Source organism: Drosophila hydei, unplaced genomic scaffold (genome assembly GCF_003285905.1).
Source record: "Drosophila hydei strain 15085-1641.00,03,60 unplaced genomic scaffold, DhydRS2 tig00000172-arrow-pilon, whole genome shotgun sequence".
Lineage (NCBI taxonomy): Eukaryota > Metazoa > Arthropoda > Insecta > Diptera > Drosophilidae > Drosophila > Drosophila hydei.
The window spans coordinates 1840549-1860480 of record NW_022045682.1 but is presented as its reverse complement, the minus strand read 5'-3'; the positions used below and the strand labels follow the sequence as shown (position 1 = coordinate 1860480).

The following is a 19932-nucleotide window of genomic DNA, read 5'->3' as shown; positions in this document are numbered from 1 at the left end:
TATCCCGTCGCCCGTCGCCCGTCGCCCGTATCCCGTATCCGTGCTGTTCGCTGCATTTCGGCGTAATTCCAATTAAGTGGGAATTAAGCCGTTAGCCGTTTCTTTTGTGCTTTTAATTGGCTTTAAGCCGACTCCTTCACAACTGCAACTCATAAAACTGTCCTGCGACAAAGTCGCAGACACTCAAGTGCCTGTCACTCGAGCCATCTCCAGCTCAGCGACAATTAAAAAACCGAAATAAAACTAGCTACAAACAACTCTTGGCCAGTCAGGCAGCCCAATGAGCTTAAAGCCAAGTCTTAAACTGCCAAATGACAGCTACTAACTGGACTATACTTACTATATATATATGGAGTCTATATATAATATATATAAAAATTAATGGAAATGAAAAGCAGGAAACAAAGCTGAAAATAATCTGACAAAGAGCTGCGCATAAGACGGCATCGAGCGCCAGACTTCGAGTTATTTAACAAGAGTTTCTCAAAAAGCAACTAAAAGATTAAAGATTTAAGCTTTGATAAAAAGAAAAGTACTTAAGCCGAGTTTCATTTGAGCCAAGTTTGTGAAACGAAACTGCTTCGAGTCTCAAGAGCTAAGCATAAGTTAGCTGTGAAAGCTCTAGCAACAGCAATTTTATATTTACTTAGCTGATCGCAATATATAGTTTTATTATAGTTGCTAGTTGCTTAGTTAAATTGTAACTTAATCAACCTGTGCTCTAGAAACCTTAGCCAGAGCTGCCTCTGCCTACCGCCACACCTTTCTTGGCTCAGCTCATTCATGGGGCAAGCCAAATTTAGCTCTTATACAAATCTTAGTTTTCTTCTAATTCTCAACAAGTGTGGCAGAATGTGCAATTCTGTTGCGCCGCACGAAGGTCACAGGATGCCAAATGCAATGTGCTTAAAGGATTTAAATAGTTTTTAATTATATTCCAAGTGCATAATGTGGCTCTCTAACTAGAGTAAATGCTTTTTGTGTATGTTTTTAATTTTATTTCATTTTTTAGCCATATTATGTTCCATTTGTATAGTCGAGCAGCAGGCGCTCGCCCTCCCCCGAGACAGACATAGCAGGTGCGCAGCAGAGCCTGAAAAATGTTTTGATAACTTTTTTTTTTAACGAAAAGTTTTTTGTGTGTGTGCGACTGAGTGAAAGGCAACATGTTAGCAGCTATAGAGCGCTGCCTCGCCTCAGTTGCCAACAAATTTGACCAAAAAATGTGCACTTTAATTGTGTGCGTGAGACAGTCGCTCTCTGTGTGTGTGTGTGGCCTTTGGCTGCTTTCATTAGGAAGCCAACATTTAGTCTTCCGCTGCTTCTTCTTAGTTCTTTTTGGGCAGCTTTTGAATTCGCGTTGCCAACGCCAACTTAATTACTATTTCTTTACCCACATCCTGCTGCATCGCCAACCAACCGGAAACAAAACGTCGTGTGATACACACCCACACACACACGCACACACCTACACCTACACCTCCACTCTCTGCCTCACTCTGTGTGTGTGGTCCATGCGGTTGCAACCAAAGCAGGACCACTTGAGGCGACAACCGTTCCAGCAGCAGCACGCGCCGCCAAACTAACGAAACAGCCCACCATCAGCAGCATCATACCCACCAGCAGCAGCACCGCCAACAACAACGCCACCAACAACACCACCACCACCAACAACAACTCCACCTTGAAGCGTGGCCAGGTGAGGGGGCGGCAGCTGGTGCAGCAGGTGACCGCAGCTACGGCAGCTACCACCACGGCGCTGGCAACGACAATTACAACAACATCACGTAATGCCAAAACCGCAACAACAACAACAACGCTCGCCATCTCAGGTAAAGGCACAGGAAAATGTTGTGGCAATTTATAGAGAAGCAGCAGCACCACACTTGAACTTTGCACCACAAAATGCACACACGACGTCAATAACTAACTGTATAAGAACTTGCACCAAGCAAAGCTTGCCACTTGCCTCTTGCCTCACGCCACTTGCCACTTGCAACGCACGCTCCAATCTTAATGCACCTATGCACCTATTGTTCCACATCTGCATCTGCATCTGCATCTACATCTTCTTCAGCTTCCTCCACTTTCACTTGCCACACGCACGCCTTTCATTTATCAACACTTTTATGCACCAAATGCGTTTCATGCCACTGCGAGGGCGAGCCTAAAATATGTTGCGCATAATTTCTGTGTAAATTCAGTCGGGAAATAGATTTAGGAATTTTAATTTAGCTTTGAAGAAAGTGAAAGCTAGACTGAAATGCAGCGAATATATATGTGTGTCAGCTGATCGATTGAGACAAATTGTCAGAGATATAAAGCTCAACTTAAATAAGCTTTAATTTAAGCTTTGCGCAAGCTTAAATCCAGCCCGGTACGTTTTGATTTCTGTTGAATTCAATTTGCTTTTATTGAGCATTTCACACTTACTTGGCAAAAAAAAAAATTTGGAGCTAGAGCATAATAAAATGACTTCAAAAACAATTTCAAGTTTCTGCCCAAAAAGAAAGCTAAAATTTAATTCTAAAATGATATTTTAAAAGCTTAGCTTGGAATATGTAAGGTGACCAAGCAAGAGTGATACTATTTGAATTAACTGTATTTCAGCAGCTGTTGAAAATATGGATAACTTGCAACTGTTAAAATATTTACTAAAAATTGCCATTTGATAAACAGGCTTCAAACTAAAACATAAAACTAAATGCAGCCTAATTTAGGCACACTTGAATAGCTTCAATATTTCCTTCTTTCGTTTAAGTGCATTTGCAAATGCATTTCACATAGCTGCAGCAATAAGCAGTAAAGCAGAAGACACAGAAAAATCGACTCAGAGCGCGCCTCGAGTCTTAAAAAAAAAGCCTTACGCTTAAAGCAGCTGCTACAAAGGCTGGTTAACTGTTTGAATGGACTACGAGTACACATATAATGGCTTGAGCACACTTTCAAAAGAAAACTAAAAAAACTTTATATATCAAACAATTTTTTTTAAATGTAATTTCTTTTTGTACAGCTCTGATTTGGTCAGCGCACACTTTTTGGTTTTTATTTTTAAATAAAAAGTATTTTAAGGATTAAGCAAGTTTAACGCACTTAAATTTAGAAAAAGGTTAAAAAACAACATTATTCTGCATTACATCTCAACAAAGTAATATTTTAAATGTTGTATTTTTTAGTTTTGATCAGCTCAACTTAAATTCTTAGTGCACTAAAACATGAAAAATTTTTATTTATCAGATAAAGAGACTTGATCCATTGAGAACCCTTCAAAAATTTAACTTGGCAGCTTAAATATATATCAGTGATGTGTCAATATGATAGCTTTGCATTCCAATTATATAATTTTACTATAATTCCCACTGTGCCGTCGGCCACCATGCGCTTTTCAGACTCCATTTCCAGTCATGTTCTATTTATAAACTGAAATGAAACGACACTCTCCAACGCCTAAGTAGTCATCTCGCTCTGACTCACCAACACGCAGCACAATATGCAACAACAGCTATACTGGTCTGTCTCTCTCTCTCCCTCGCAATGAGAAATGCCGCTCAAACTCACTCGGATAATATTTTTACAACTCTACACAAGCTCGCATCAATACGAACCAATCACAATCGACTTGATCAGATCAGAACGAAATACAATAGATATGCGAAATACATACATATGAATATATGCATATACTCTATCGATGTGACCAGCGACTTGTGAGCTTTTCGTTAAGTGTCTGTTTGCCTGACAAATTCACTCGAAAATTAAAATCATAGCCGAAAAGAAATGAAAAAAAAAAAATAAAAAATAAGTAAACATAAACTACTGAACATTATTCGGTCATAGGAAATTTAGTTCGGATTCAAAATCTACACCTTTCTAGCCACTATTTATACACGCCGGTTTTGTAATGTTTTTGCTTAAGTCTCCGGTCAATCGACTTGGGCTGTTAAGGCAACGGATCAGTACGTTACAATACCGCAACCATTTCTTCAAATGGTCGCCGAAAGCTCTCAAGAGCAGTCAGAAAATGAAGGCGACCAATCCAACGGCACGCGATAAATCAGTGGAAACAAATCCGACTAAGCAGCCCCCGATACTGGACGAGATCCCCAATGAGCCGAAGATTTCCAAAATGAAGGCGGTGCAACCGCCAAGCTTCAATATCAAAGATCAGCGTGACAAATGGCTAGCCAAGGTGCAGGGTGGCAAGCGCAAGTCAAACGGGCTAGCTGAAGCAAATCGCGCCACGATAAATCAGCCAAGACAGGCGTCGCCTTCAGCTATGCCAGCTCACCTGAATATGGAAAGCAATAGCCAGTCCTTTGGCATGCCCAAATCGTTCCAGCCGCCAGCCTGGCAGCAGCAGCAGCAGCAGCAGCAACAGAAGAATCAGATGCCCGAAAAGGATTCAAGCAAAGGGTCAGCGGAGCGCAGCTCCTGGGTGAATCGCATGCACGGAGCCCAGCAGTCGAAGCAAGCGAAGTGGGTGCAGGATATGAAAGCCAAGCAGCAAGCTTTATGCGATATACAGCCGCAAAATATGCCACAGATAAAGATCCCGATGCCGCAGAAGCCACTTGCAACGATGCCCGCAACAGCTAAGGCAGTGGCTGCGGCCGCAGCTGCCGAGCCAGCGGTGGAGGAGCCACCCGAGCCAAAGACACCAGAGCGTCTTGCCTACCTGGAGACCGTCAAGCTGCTGAACAACTATCAAATACACGAGCCCACAGCCGGACGTGCGCAAACGAAGGCGAGCAGCCACAGCGACAAGACAGAGCCAAATATCGAGCATACGCTGCTCTGCCTCAGCCAGACGGGCTTTCAGCGCGAGCAGCTGGAGAGAATGCCTGTCATACAGGTAGCCGGCACCAAGGGTCGCGGCTCCACCTGTCTGCTAGTGGAGGCCATACTACGTGCGCACGGCGTTAAGACGGGCGTGTTCTGCGCCCCGCATCTCTTTCTGACCAATGAACGTATACGCATCGATGGCGAGCCGCTGCCAGAGGAACAATTCACGCAGCTCTTCGGCGAGCTGCACGAGAAACTGGTGGACATGCAACCGCCGCCCAGCTATACCAAGCTACTAACTGTAATGGCGTTTCATGCCTTTCATAATGCCAAAGTCGATGTGGCCATCGTGGAGGTCGGCAGCGGCTGCGCCAGCGATTGCACCAACATCACGTCGCATGCCCGTACCATTGGCATTAGCTCGTTGGGCTGGGAGCAGAGCTTCAGCTTGAGCAATTCGATGCGCGACATTGCCTGGGCCAAGGCGGCAATCATGAAGCCGGAGGCAAGCGTCTACACAAGCGCCAATCAGCCGGAATGCTGCGAGGTGCTCAGCCAACGTGCCAAGCAGGTGGGCGTGCAGCTGAACCGCGTGCCCAACTATGTCGATTACATCGAAGCGAATATGGAGTGCAAGAAACTGCTGTCAGGTGCCAACTACTCCGTCAAGCTAAATGGCTCGCTAGCTATTCAGCTGGCCTACGACTATCTGCGTCGCTACAATCCCGAATACGTCGTAGGCGTGGATCACAATAGCGTCCAGTTGACGCCGGGCGCCACGCGGGGTCTAGAGATGTTCGAGCAGCGCGGGCAGTTCGAGCTGATGAAGTATGATATCTTCAATGTCTATCTGGACAGTGCGGACACCTTGGAGAGCATGATGATGTGCCGCGAGTGGTTCTATACGCGGACTCGCAGCAGTCGCTCGCCCAAGATTCTGCTCTTCAGCAAGGTCAACGAGTTCAATGCCAAAGATCTTCTCACAATTCTCAGACATAATATGCGCTTCGAGGAGGCCGGCTTTGTGCCGAGCCCAAATTGCTTTGAGGGCGAGTTGATGGAGGAGCAGGAAAGTCTCGATAAGGAAAGCCAAGATGCCATTAACTGGCACAGCATGGAGGAGCTGCAGCGCGCGCGCCGCAATGCTAGCAACTGGCGTTCCCTCTGCGAGGAGAACGGCACCAGAGACAACTCGCACATGTCCATCTCGATACAGGCGTTCTTTGATCATCTGAAGGAGAAGTACGGCAAGCAGCGATACGGTATGCGTAACGAACTGGATGTACTCGTCACTGGCTCCAGGGAACTGGTGGCCGGTACCATACAATTGATTCAGAAACTGAAGGATAAAGATTTCGGCAAATGGCGCTAGAAGCACAAGAGATCTGCGCAGATTTCAATTACGCTCCTCAACTCATTCGGTTTTATTTTGTTGTGTTACAGTTACACTATATATATATATATATGTATGTATACATATCTACATGCATGTCTTCTGTATGTCCCATATCAATACAAATTCCTAGTTACTATTTTCCCTCTAAACAAAATCGAATTAAAAAAGTATCACTCGCTCGTAGTTTGATATGGTCAACATCAGATTCATGTAAAACCTTTTTGTACATTGATCATAACTAAAAATCCGGTGTGACATTTATCCTCTAGATAAATATCTGTTGATCACGAGTCAAAAATAAATACTTTGATAATCGAAATAAATATTTTTTCTGACATGTTTGTTTTTTATATAGAAAGTGTCGCATCAAAAATTTATTATTATTTCATATAAGATTTATCCTCAAGTTAAATATGTGTAAGCTGAATTTTTATATTCTTCTGTGCCATACAATTCAAATGCTTCAATAATAATATGCCAATTATTTATGAAACATTTCCAATATTAATTTTATCTTCAGGATAAATTTGACAAGGTATTTTTAAAGTTTCTGTCTAACTAATATTCTTTTTCCAGTAACTTGCCTAGCTGCGAGCTATGTATTTATCCTCCCTATAAATATTTGTTAGCTACATATTGTCTGTCCTTTGAAGCTAATATTAATACTAAGTCTAAACTGGAAAATCGCTGTTAAACTATTTGCCTATATGATTTTTTACATTTACTCTCAGGTTAAATATTAGTCAGCCACTTAGACATGAACTCTCTATAAACATGCAGAACTCGAAAGTTTTTCTTCTGCAAAAATGTAGTTTAACCATTTTTATTACTTTAGTAATTTATTTTTTTTTTTTAATTTATTATTTTATTTAATTTATACCCACGATAAATATTTGTTAATATAAAACGTGTCTCAATGCTTGCCTTGCCACAGATATAAACAATATTCAAGCGCACCTTTTTAAGTGTTTAATATTTTAAAGTTCTGGGATCTTGTAAGTGTGTGTGTGTGTGTGTGTGTCGAGTTGGTCGAGTAATTTAATCCAATTGGGTTGTCCATCAACTTCAGTCTAAATTATGCAAAAACGTCGGGGTATATCAAATGCAGATGGGCAAACGAAAAAGCGTAACCCAAGTCGGAGGCGTTGGTCCACTTGGACAGCTGCCTGGCTGCCTTGCTGCCTGCCTGGCTGATGAGCATGACGTGGCATCTTTTATATTTCCAATTAGCCATTGTGACTTTCACATTTCCAACTGCTCGACTCTACCTGACGCACACTTGAAATATATATCTATATATATTTCTATAGCAGCTGCAATAATTTATGCTTGCCTTTGCTTTTTGCAGGGTCGAACAACATGCCCAGTGGCAGTCAGGAGAACAACTATAGCAATGCACGCGATTTGTCGCAGGAGGCGCTGTGGCGTCTCCAGCTGGCTGCCGCTCAAAGCCAGCAGATCTATGTGGAGCAGCGGCCGCCGTCGGCATTCAGCGGCCTGGTCGACTATGGCGGCTATCCGCACATCAATACGGTGACCAGCTCGTTGAGCCAGCAGAGCTTTGGACAGCCGCAGCAGCAGCAGCCGGTTGGAGTGCAGCCGCTAACGCCGCATGAGATGCTGCAGGCAGCGCAGCGCTATGGAACGCTGCGCAAATCGAAGCAACCGCCGCTGCCGCCGCAGCGCAAGGATCAACAGCAGCAGCAGCAACAACAGCAGCAGCAGCAGCAGCAGCAGCTGGGTGAGTGTTGACCGTTTGTCTTGTCAGATAAGCAGCTGAGATGAATGGCAAGGAAATTAGTTTGATTGATAATGCAACTAAGTGTTGCAAGTGGCCGGGCGGGGGCTAGCAACTCGAATTGTTGCACACTTATAAATAAAATAGATTTTGCATGTTCAGCTTGAGCTGGTAGCTTGGCAGCCACTAGGATGTGTACAATTTGCATCTGTATCCTTTATGCATGAGCAGCGACTGCAGCAGGACTCAGACACAGCTTGCGCGCAAACACCAGAGACACAAACAAACACCCACGCACATATATAAACAGATAAATGCACATAAAATAGTCAGCTCTGGCTGCTGCTGCTGCTGCCGCTGTAGTCTTCCTGCTACTCCTGGCCCCTCTCGCCACTCATCAAAAGGAACAAATCGCTTGCAGCGACAACTATTGCTGCCCCGCCTCAAACTAAACAAACGCAGTTGCTCCTCGTCCCTCGCAGCTCTGGCGCTCCATGGCGCTTCTTTAAACGCCAACATGAAATAGAAGCACAGAAACAACTGCAAAAAAGATGCGAGTGCGTTTGCATAAGTCGGGTATACGCAACTAGGAACTACCCTTGACTCTACCAAAATAACTTGGCTTAAATTTTATGCACATGAGACATATATTCACATGCGTTCAGGAGTTATGTTCTTACTCTTTGTGCATATATGATATCATATCGATAACTAATCGATAAATATTGTTAAGAATGTGCAAACAACTGGCAACTTATCAAATTTCACATATATTAACCTTTTAATACTTACAAAAACAGAAGAATGAAATGTTCTCTAAATCGATAATTATCGATTTTAAAAAACATCATAAAATTAAAATGTGCAATGTAATTTTACTTCAGTTATCTAGTCTTTAAATATTGTTGAAAAAAATTTATATAAAAAGTCGATATTTATCGGTTTTCATAGTTAGGTTTTATGATCGACTTTTGAGCTAAATTAATCTAAAAAAAATGCTATCGTGTCTGCAGCTCACTAAATATTTTTGCTGTGAAAGCTCTATAGATTGGCAGTTAAAATCCTAAAAATATCGATAATTATCGTTTTTTTGGAAAGCGAACACTATGTGAAAACGAATTGATACTATAAGAGAGAGAGAAGAAACTTATGAATTTGAAAAATCTATTCATCTGATGGTAATAAAACAATTTCTAAACATAAGTTATCGATACACAAATAGAACATGCTACAAAACATATCGATGCCTGATTTATATTATAAATTACACAAAATAATAAAGATATTTTCGCACTTCTTCCATACATTTGCACACCTTAGTAATATGCCCCGTTAGCCTCTCATAAGCCGTACAGGGTATTTAAAGAAAACACCGATAAAATACGTAAAAAGTGTAGATAAAAAGAAATGCCCAAACAAACTGGAAAAGCAACAGCAAACGAAAAATGTAAAATGTGCACGAGCACAAAATATTTTAGAAAATCAAAATCAAACAACGCTGCGAGCTATAAGTGAAGTGAATCACTGAACAGAATGCAGCGCCACATGCCCCATAAAAAAAGGAGAAAAGGAGAAAAGAACAACGGGGAGATGGGCACAGCCAAACAGACACACACATACAATGGGGAAAGGCAGTGTTAGAAATGGGCGAAAATCAATCGCTGGCTTGGGGCTATTTCCATATTTACGACTCGATTTACGCTTATGATTCGTTTAGTTAGCAGAGTCATCATTCACACTTTTACTATCGAACAGCAGGTGATGTCTAACGAAGAGCTTTTACCGAAAAAAGACAAGATTAGTTAAAAGTGCTTTAGCTAGAGTAGATTTTTGAACAAGTTGACTTAGGTTAGTTTCGGGTAGGTTAAGTTGAGTTAGGTGAGATATGTAAGAGCTTTCATATAACTAAGCCATTAATCTCTTTGAAAAGCTGAGCAATGTGAGCAAAAACTTCAGAAAAGCTTCGAAAGCTTTGAGTTATTATATACATTATTATTTAAATTATATTACATTATGTTATATATATTAAAGGCCTAATGATATATGCACTATGCAAGCAGAAGTAACTCTAAGTATATATAAATATAATAACATAAATAATACAAATATAATAATATAAATTTAATATAAATTTGCCTAACTGCTAATCTTCTCAAGCTTCACTTCAGATTGAAGACTTTTGGAAGCTGTCAAAAGCTGCTTGTCAGAAGTAATTCTACTGATTTGAGCTTGCTTTCCATTTGCTCCTTAAGCTTCAATTTTAAAAGCTTTCAACAGCTTTAAAAGCTGCTGGCTTACTGCTGAAGTTTTAAAACTTAGCTTCTTGAATGAAATCATTTTATTAAATCTTATTTTCATTCAAAAGAAATGCCCAACTCGCTATAGCCCACAGAGCTGTATATAGATTTAATAAAAAATATTTTAAAAATGTTTATTTCAGAAATAAATATTTTGTTATAATAGACAAGCTTTTACATTCAACCAATTTAATCTCTAAAATCTCTATTTCAATTGCCATCAACATATTTTTTGTTTGGCAATCAGCTAACCCAACTGACCACAATAGATTTCAATTTATTGTTGAAAAGCTCACGAGTCGAGCTTAAAACGTTCCGCAATAATTTTGAGTTTTTACCACTTCATGGCATAAAGAAAACCAAACTATGCATTGTATAAAACCCACTTTGATTGGGCTGCTTATGAATGCAGAGACATACAGATACATAGGAAAATACAGAGATACCCTGTAAAGTGAACTATTGCAGATAAACATTGATGAACTTAGAGACCAGATGAGCTAGAGTATAGGTATAGGGATGTATACGGCTGCATTGGGATACTCTGTAAAGAGCAAGAATTGAAAGTTAGACCCAAGAAACTTGGAGATTTGGAATTAGTATTGAGTTAAATTATTACAAGTACAAAAGAATTTTAATACACTTTTGATATATTTATTATATAATATTCAAGGAACTTGCGGACTAAAAGAGCTAGACTATTGGAACTTGGAAAGTAAGAGAGGTAGAGAATTAAAAATTGGTATGAGGGTCTTACTATGACAAATATTAAATAATGTTAACTTGCGGCTGATATATTGTATATAATATTCGAACAACCCCAACTTGAACTCGAAGACTAGCAGAGCTAGAGTATTGAAAATTGTTATGTGGGCTTTACTATTAAATATAAAAAAATATTTCAATTTATACCTGATATAAATTCGACATTTTTCGAGTTATAAATAAGAACTTCATTTTATTTTCATATTTTCCTCATATAAGCTAGCTATTCATAAGTATTTTCCGCTTAGTTTCCGGTTCTTTATGGGAATATAAGCTTACTCCTTTAGCTAGGCTATCTGTGAGTCGAGTTAGCTGGCTTCTTGCTACTCGCTTTTGTTTTTTGTGGTTCCGCTGCTAAATGCTGCTTCAATTAGCTAGACAAAAGGAGGCAAGCAGCTGCTGAAGGTTGTTTTTCTGAATTGTTTTGCTGTTATTGTTGTTGTTGCTGTTGCTGTTGGCCATTCATATTTACCATGCTCGTGCATTATGAACTGCTTCTAATCCGCTTAGCTCCATTGCAAAAACATTTCAATTAAAACAAAGCAGTCGTAGTCGAGCTGCAGCTGTGGCAGCCACAGAATGTGCCCCATTTTCTTCATTTTGGCCACAAACGATAGCAGCAGAATACAGCATTCAGGCCACAGCAGCAGAACAAACACAAAAACCAAGTACATGTCCATTCACTTCTTGGCTACAATAAGAAGGTAAAGCCCAAACAGAAGACGTGAAATAAAAGAAACTCGAATTGATTGGCTTCAGCTGCTGAGGCCGGTATGAAAAGGCGCCTAGCAAGAGGACAACTTCGATTCCTGCTTCTTATGCAGGACGAAGGACGAAAGCAAAGAGTTGCAGTTGAGTGAGAGAGCTATAAGCTTGTTGAAATTGCGCAACAGCTAACTGAAAACCCTTTTGCAATATATTTTATAGACTAGGGAGTTTTTACCTCCACTTACTGACCACATAAGGGTGAGAGCTTGTATGTGTAGGGCTTGATATGGACTCTGAGAACTGGGAAGTTTCAGCAGGTTGAGTTTTCATATTTGGTAGAGTTAAAGGAAATTTCTATAGCTTCATATTTTTTAAAGCTTTGTCATAGTTTGCTGTGCTCCTTCTTCAAGCTTTGCTTAAAGCTTTTGAATTTGTTTTATTTTAAATATGTCTTTAAAATATATTTTTAGACTAATCTGTTTTATTATTGATAGTCTATTAGAAGAAAGAAAGCTCTATATCATTACCTCTGTATATTTATAGATGATTATCTTTAATATTATTTTTATATTTGAGCATATTTTTAGAGAAGTTCAAGCTTAGATATTTCTACAAATTATTCTAAAAACTCAATTAGCTTATAAATATAAAATTGTAAGCCACAAGAAAGATTTAGTCGAGCGAACTAGATAGACATACAGTACTGGTATATATACTACTATACATACTACTACTATATACTACTATATATACTACTATAAATACTACTACTACTACTACTATACTACTATAAACTACTATATTTACTACTACTATATATACAACTACTATATACTACTATATATACTACTATATTTACTACTACTATATACCACCTTATATACTACTCTTATACATCTATTAAGTTGGAATGACTTGACTGGACCTAACTCACTTTCCTCATGCTGATTAAATATATAAATATGGACTTAAAATTTCTAAAGATTTTACATAATCATTAATGAATTTTATATGAATCAATATTTTCTAATAAATTAATAAAAATAAAATAATAAAAAAAAAATAAATAAAAATTAATTTCATAATTCAGAAGTCTTAGGCTTTCCTTAACCACAAAATTATTCCATATAAAGTCATTTAATTTTTTAAGTTCTTGAAACTGCACACTGCAAACGCAAGTTCAGCTGACGCAATTGTAGAGCATCTGCTAGTCGATCATAATCGACAATGCCGCACTGCGAGTTATGCAGTTTATTTTGCGCACTAGCATTTCCGTTTCTCTTACTTTTTGTGCTTATGCTTTTAGCATTTCAACAGCCACTGCAACAATTCCCCTCTCTGTGGCGCTCTCTGCCTTTACAACAATAACAAATAAAGTAAGAAACAACAATAAAAGTAAACTTGAGTTGCAAGTGCAACTCGAAAATCCGAGTTGCAAGTAGAAAAGTTGTTGTTAGTCGTTGCGCATCTTTTGACGTAGCCGGCGAAAATATTTCGCTATTGTTTGATGCAATTTTTGTGTAGATGGGAGAGCTGTAGCTGTAGCTGTAGCTGGACCTGGAGGGGTGAGCAGAGGGTAGTCCTCTCTATTGGCGCTGCAAAGTATGCAATGCTTTTGAGCTCTCGATCTGCGCAATTCAATTGCCGCATTTGCGGCTGTTCATGTCCGACAGCGCGCAATCAGAGGCAAGCGCAATGCTAGGCATCTCACTTGCTTTCCCTTCTCTCTCCGTTTGTTTCTCTCTCTGCCTGCTTCGCCTTCTAAATATCTCAATTTGTAGAAAACCGCTGTTGTTTGAGCGCATTCCGCACTTTGCTTTGGGCCAAATTTCTTGCAGCCTTCCTTAAAGTTCGCTTGTTGCATTTTTTCGCCGAGAATCTTTTGAAAGTAAACTTTATGAAAATATATTACATTTCATGTGTTTGTAAGTGTGCAAGTGCTGTTGCTTGACTAGCGCTTCTTTCATTAGTATTGCCTAACATTAAGGCATGTATGCTCGCTCAGGTCTATACATAGCCATCTCTTCGAGTTGAAATAGGTAACATTTGCTCGTCTTAAAGCATTCAAATGTTATCGATGCTTCCAGCACGGGTTATACTATACGTGAGACTTATAATATGGATTATATACTTGGGCTGTCAATCCCAAGATCCAGCAGTTATATCTGCGTCCATTGGGAGCGTGGCAAATCAGCTTAAAATAGTATACTCCTTAGCTTTCAGGCTAGAACTCTTAAATTTGACTCAAATTTATTATTAAGGCACACTACAGATAGTAGAATATATTGTACGTCTACGCCTACTGGGGGCGGGCTCTTGAATAAGTGTTTCTTCTACAGACTTACAGCAAAAATTAACGACAAAGTTAGCCTATGCTAAAAGTTAACCAATCCTATTGACTTACCAAAAGTGAGATATATATATATATATACATATATATATATATATATATAAATTTACCCAAAATCCCAAATAACAAAAATATTATTGAGTTCAATAAATCACAACTTCAATTTGCTGCTCTGCAAATTTGTTATATATTTTGCAATAATAAAAACACATTTCAAAGTAATTTGAAATTCAAATTAAGAAGGAAAAAAATATTTGCTTCAGCAATTCTTACAAATTCCTAAGTTCCCGTTAGGCAACATAATAGATGGCTTCTTCAAGTAATAAGCAGCTGCTAAATTGCTGCGTCTTCTAACTTAGTCACTTCAACAGATTTAAAATAAGTTTATAATTGAGATACTTTGCCCAAATTATATATAAATAAAATTGTCATATATTCAATTGACTCTTAACTCGCTACAGAGCATTCGCTAGTCGAGCATGCTCCACTTCATGTCTCTGCCTTCGTTTCTAACAATACAAATTTAGCAATTCGAAGCATATTAACCGCATCAATTTTCCAGCTAAACAGCAAGAGGCCACAGCAGCAGCAGCAGCAGATCATTAAACATACAAAAGGCAATAAATACACACACAAATACTGTGCCACACACACACACCCAGGCACACACACACACAGCTAGTATAAGATATGCACATATAAAGAGCTATGCAGAGAGGTCGCAATTATTTATGCCGAGGCGGCAACAACTTTTGACAAATTTTTTGGCAAAACATTTTGCGTAATAAATTTATTTTAATTACAACGCCAAAAAGTGGGTGCATTCCGTGTGTGTGGGGGCGTGGTCATGGTCTGTAATGAATGCGCTTCAATTAAATGAAATATTCATAGGCATAAATACAAGAGAGCGAGCGCAGAGCCAACGCAGCCTCCGCCAGAATACCTGCGGCCAAGCATGTTTTATGAGCCAGCAGCCAGCTAACGGGTCCACGAACGTAAAGCCGCCCAACAAGGGAGCATTAAGCGACAACACCTACACCACCAAAAAAAAAAGAGAAACCAAAAACAAAACCAACCGATAAATGGGTTGGTCGCGAAAACTTTACTACTCTTTCGCTCATATAGAAACTGGCACGGGAGAGTATAAGGAAAATATATTAGAGTAGCGTATACTAACTTTGGATAGTACAGTATGGCATAGTATATAGTTGAATCTTACATCTTTCATCTTTCATCTTTCATCCTTCATCTTTCATCTTTCATCTTTCATCTTTCATCTTTCATCTTCCATCTTCCATCTTCCATCTTTCATCTTCCATCTTTCATCTTTCATCTTTCATCTTTCATCTTTCATCTTTCATCTTCCATCTTCCATCTTTCATCTTCCATCGTCCATCGTCCATCTTCCATCTTCCATCTTCCATCTTTCATCTTTCATCTTTCATCTTCCATCTTCCATCTTTCATCTTCCATCTACCTTAATCTCAACTTGTCAACTTGCCTATCATAAGCCTTGGCTGTGATGTCCTCTATTAGGTTAGAGTATCACATGTAACCCCAAATGGCGCAACATCAGGCAGCCTGTTCGGAGTCTGTTTGGAGCTTGTTAATTATGGCAGAGCCAACTGGGAGCGCTATCCGGCGGTCAGCAGAGGGCAGCCAGCAGCCAGCAGCCGGCAAGCTGGTAGAGCCGGACATCGGTTCTATGCATCATTCAAACAATTTACCAATTTCGCTTTGTCTATCTGTGTGTGTGTGTGTGTGTGTGTTTGTGTGTGGGTGTTTCGGTTGTTGACTGACCGCTCATAAAATGTTTATTAGGTAATGAAACATAACAACAAGCGCTGCGCACATAAATTTCAAACGAAGCCTTTGCACTTTGTGCCCCATTTCAGTGCTCGAGCGCTGTTTGCGTTGCGCTTGACGGAAAAGAAAATTGGAAAATTTGTTAATTGCGTTTTTGAAGCGGAAACTCTTTTGTCCAGCAACAATCGACTATGCACATTATGTCAATTATGTGTCAAAAAGGAATCAATAACGCTCCACTCTACTGATATATGTCAGCTTTTGCTATATTTAAGAATTTTATTTAAGATTTCGCTGTGGAAAATTTTCAGAATCCATCTTTCTGTCTGTTAATCCAAAATGTACAGAGTTCAAATTTAAAAAAGTATTCATATTTTTAAAAAGTTTTTTAGTTATAAAAAATCCCTCCACACTTCCCAAAAAATCGATAATAAGATCGATATCAAATTATATTATTTAAGTCTATCTCATATTTGAATTGCTTAACTCCCCGCAACTTTAAGCCTCATATATATGGATAGAACTCTGTTGCTGATCAATCGTCACAAGCCAAATCCGTTGCCAAACGCATTTGGCAAACAAATTCACGAAGCGTTGATAAATTCTCAATGCGTGCGCATCAAACTATGCAAAAGTTTTCGTCTTCTGCTTCTTTTTATTATTGTCTGGGGGCGGTGCTGGCGTGTCACAACCGCAGGCGACGATTTGCACTTCCACTTGACTTAAAGTATAGACAGCACGAGCTAAGTGGAAGGGGCTGCTGGCTCGACAGAGGGGGTAACTGTCACGTTGTGAAGTGTGCGTGGCAAATGCAGAAAATGTATTTATGCAAAAGTTGCAATTGTCAGCGCTGGTGCAAAGTGCAAAAGTGTTGCGCGAAATCAACGGCAAGTATTCACACACACACTTATATACACACAGATATATAAGAGACAAACTGTGGCAAGTTTATGCGTGGCTGTTTGCGTGATATGCTCTGCATCAAAATAAGATTATTTTGTTTGAGAAAAATTACTAGAAAATTGACTTGCGTCAAGTAGTTGCTATAAAAATGTAAAAAATAAATCTAAATAGATAAAAATAAATAAAAATAAAATAATAATAAAACATATAATGTTAATAAATTTCCAGATTTCATAATTGTTCTCAAAAATTTAAAAATAAAAAATTAATAATTAATAAAATTCTGAAATTGAAAAGATACTAAACTATATTAAAATAAATAGATATATTACTAAATATTTAAATAAAATAATAATGAAATAATAATAAAAAATATAATTAAACATAGTCATAACATTAAATATTTAAATTTAAAAAGCCTTTTTTTTTAATCAATAAAAACTATTTTAAAAAAGCTTTCTTTCTTTTTATTTTTATATAATTTAAAAATATTTTTTTTTTATTTTAAAATGTTAAACAATTTTATTCAAATGTATTCAGAATAAATTGATAAATAAATTGAAGCTGTCTAGAATTATTTCATTCAAGATTTACTTAAGACTTCTCAGATGTAATCAAGTTAATAACATTCCTAGAGCCAGACACAGTTTTTACCTGCAGTTTTTATTTATATTTATTTTAGAATTTTCACCTGATGTAAAGTCACTCCAATAAAAAGTCAAACGCATAAACCCATATACTTATGCTTTCACACGAACACCGCAAAACTTGACAAACGTTGACTTTTCAAATATCCTAACATACACACCAACACACACAGAGTCACACACACACACTCAGTCACTGCTTGTGGAGCGAGCTCAGGGCACACCTAGCTGAGTGTTTTGGTATTTGAATTGAGTTTTGCATTGCCGAACTGTCGCCAAGTGTTGATTATGTTTCGCAGCATTTGTCACATAATACAGATATATATATATATATATATATATATATATGTTTAGATATATATGTATATAGTTGAATGATATATTGAATGCATCGCTCGTCGACTCGATTTGCATTCATGGCCCGATGCGCTTATTGAACGCAAATGCATTTGGAGCGGCAATCCATTCAAAATATATATATATTTTATAAATATATTTCCAGTATTATTCATTAAATATATATAGATATTATATTTGTATATTTTGCATATAGAAATACAAGTATTTGTATTCAAATCGCGTGCTTAGCCGAAGGCATTCAAAAACTTGCTGACCCATTTGCATATGGAATAGGGTTACGCACTCACACGCGTGACATAATACCCTGTTGGCTAGTGGGTGAAAGTGCGACGGTATTATATCTATGTGGAGCAGTAGATAAAAGATAAATGAAGGCAAATATGGCTAGGAGTTTACCCTTATATAGAATTAACTATGTGCTATAGAAAATTTAGTCTAAATATAAAGTTAAGTTTTAGTTTTTGCTTCTTTTTTTTTTTGGTATTTAATTTGATAAAATAGCGATAGATATAGCGATATAGACTACTGCTAACTTTAAGGCAACTAAATTTAAATTAATTTAATTAAATATATTTTTAAGGCTATGAAAGAAAGAATGCACAGCTTAGATCAAGAAAGAGTTATGGCGAATCACTATCACAGTTAAAATTCAAGAAGATATTTGATAGATTTTTTAGATTTTTAAAATACTAAATTAACGGCATAATAAGTTTTTTTATTTTTCAAAAAATTTAAATGATTAAAAAACATCATTAAATTAGATGACAAAACAAAGCGAAGCAAATACTTCTTCAACAGTATTCTAAACAGTCCAGCAGATCATTTAGACTTCGTATTAAATATATCATACAACAAAATTTTAAATCATTTTTAACAAATTGAATTTAAATCTCTGTACACAGGGTATTCCTATGTGCCATACCGCTGTCATCTTGCCAATATTTGCCATTTATTCCATGGCCGAAATTAAACCCAATTAATGGCCAACTACATGAATTTAAAGCGCATTTTAATAGAGTTTTTAATTAATTTAAACTTAGCCATTTTAACATTATTTATTAACGAACACTAAACTATATCGATTTACCGACTCTTCTTCTTCTCATTGCAGCCGACATTATACAGGATTTAGCAAATTAAACTAATTGCCAGTTAAGAGACAGCAACAACAGCAACAGCAACAACAACAACAAGCAACAAAAAATATTTCAAAATATAAAAACATAATTTAAAATTAAAAACACGTTTTGACATTAGCATTAAGTAAGTAAAACGAGCGCAAAATACATTAAACTTTGCACTGTTTTAGGAATTTAAGTGGCATTTCAAAAATACTCATCATTTTTAGGTGTTTTCTAAACCAAAAACAAAACGAAAAAAAAATAAAAAAAAAACAAACGAGAAATCCGTTCAATTTAAAACAAAATTTCGACCAAAGCAAAATCCAAAAACTCAACTTAGATTTAATATTTAGTGTATAAAAAATATACTTAAAATACCATTAAAAATACTCAAAAAATATACATATATAAACAAATACAAAGCGTGCACTTTAGTTAAGTTTTGTAACATAAACACAGAGAGCTAGAAAATATTGAAACGTATACGACATATTTAATACACTACTTAAGCTGCCCTAGCTATGCACACGATTGCTTAAATAATGCAATTTGTAGGCAAATTCTTGAGCATTAGCCAAAAGTTATCACAGGATAGGCTAAGGAATGTATTTTTATTTTAGTTTCTGATGGAAACTCTTTCAGTGTGGTAAATAAGTTGCATAAATTCTATTCAATTGACATTCATAAATAATAAAAATCGATTTCGTGATACTTGGTGTACAGACCGAAATGATTCCAAATAATTTTAACAGACGCTTTATTAGCTTTGATTAAGATTCTATCTAGCATTAGACTTGTTAACCAAGCGTTAACAAAGCAAACGAAATCTTTAGCTCCATCAAGTATACGCAGTCAGTTACCAAAAAGCTGCTCATGTCCTGGCGCCATCTGTTGGCTAAGCATGTCAACTGCAAAGCTACTCGAGCTTATTGCAGTTTAATGACTGCTTAACTCTTTATAGAAACTGATTTCAATACAAATAGAATCTCAAATCATTGTGTCCCCCTTTTCAAGCTATGATTATCTATGCTTTATAAAAAAAAAAAAAATCTCCCTAAG

General features: G+C 37.7%; 2 protein-coding genes across 4 annotated transcripts in view; both read left to right on the top strand.

Moving 5' to 3' along the window:
- Positions 1-18941, top strand: part of LOC111602152 (hemicentin-1) — a 138790-nt gene extending 119849 nt beyond the window's left edge. Inside the window, exons 7-9 of one of the 3 annotated variants that reach the window (XM_023319104.2) lie at positions 1533-1832; positions 7527-7919; positions 18864-18941. In XM_023319104.2, the coding sequence (XP_023174872.2) occupies positions 1533-1832; positions 7527-7919; positions 18864-18892 (722 nt within the window). In that variant the 3' untranslated portion in view covers positions 18893-18941. Of the gene's footprint in view, positions 1-1532; positions 1833-7526; positions 7920-18863 lie in introns of those variants that run through there. The other 2 variants (XM_023319102.2, XM_023319103.2) reach the window with 2 other exon arrangements.
- LOC111602153 (folylpolyglutamate synthase) lies at positions 3771-6400 on the top strand. The gene has a single exon (XM_023319105.2). It carries the CDS (start codon positions 3902-3904, stop codon positions 6152-6154), a length of 2253 nt encoding a protein of 750 aa, XP_023174873.2. The 5' UTR covers positions 3771-3901; the 3' UTR covers positions 6155-6400.
- Positions 18942-19932: the final 991 nt, after the last annotated feature.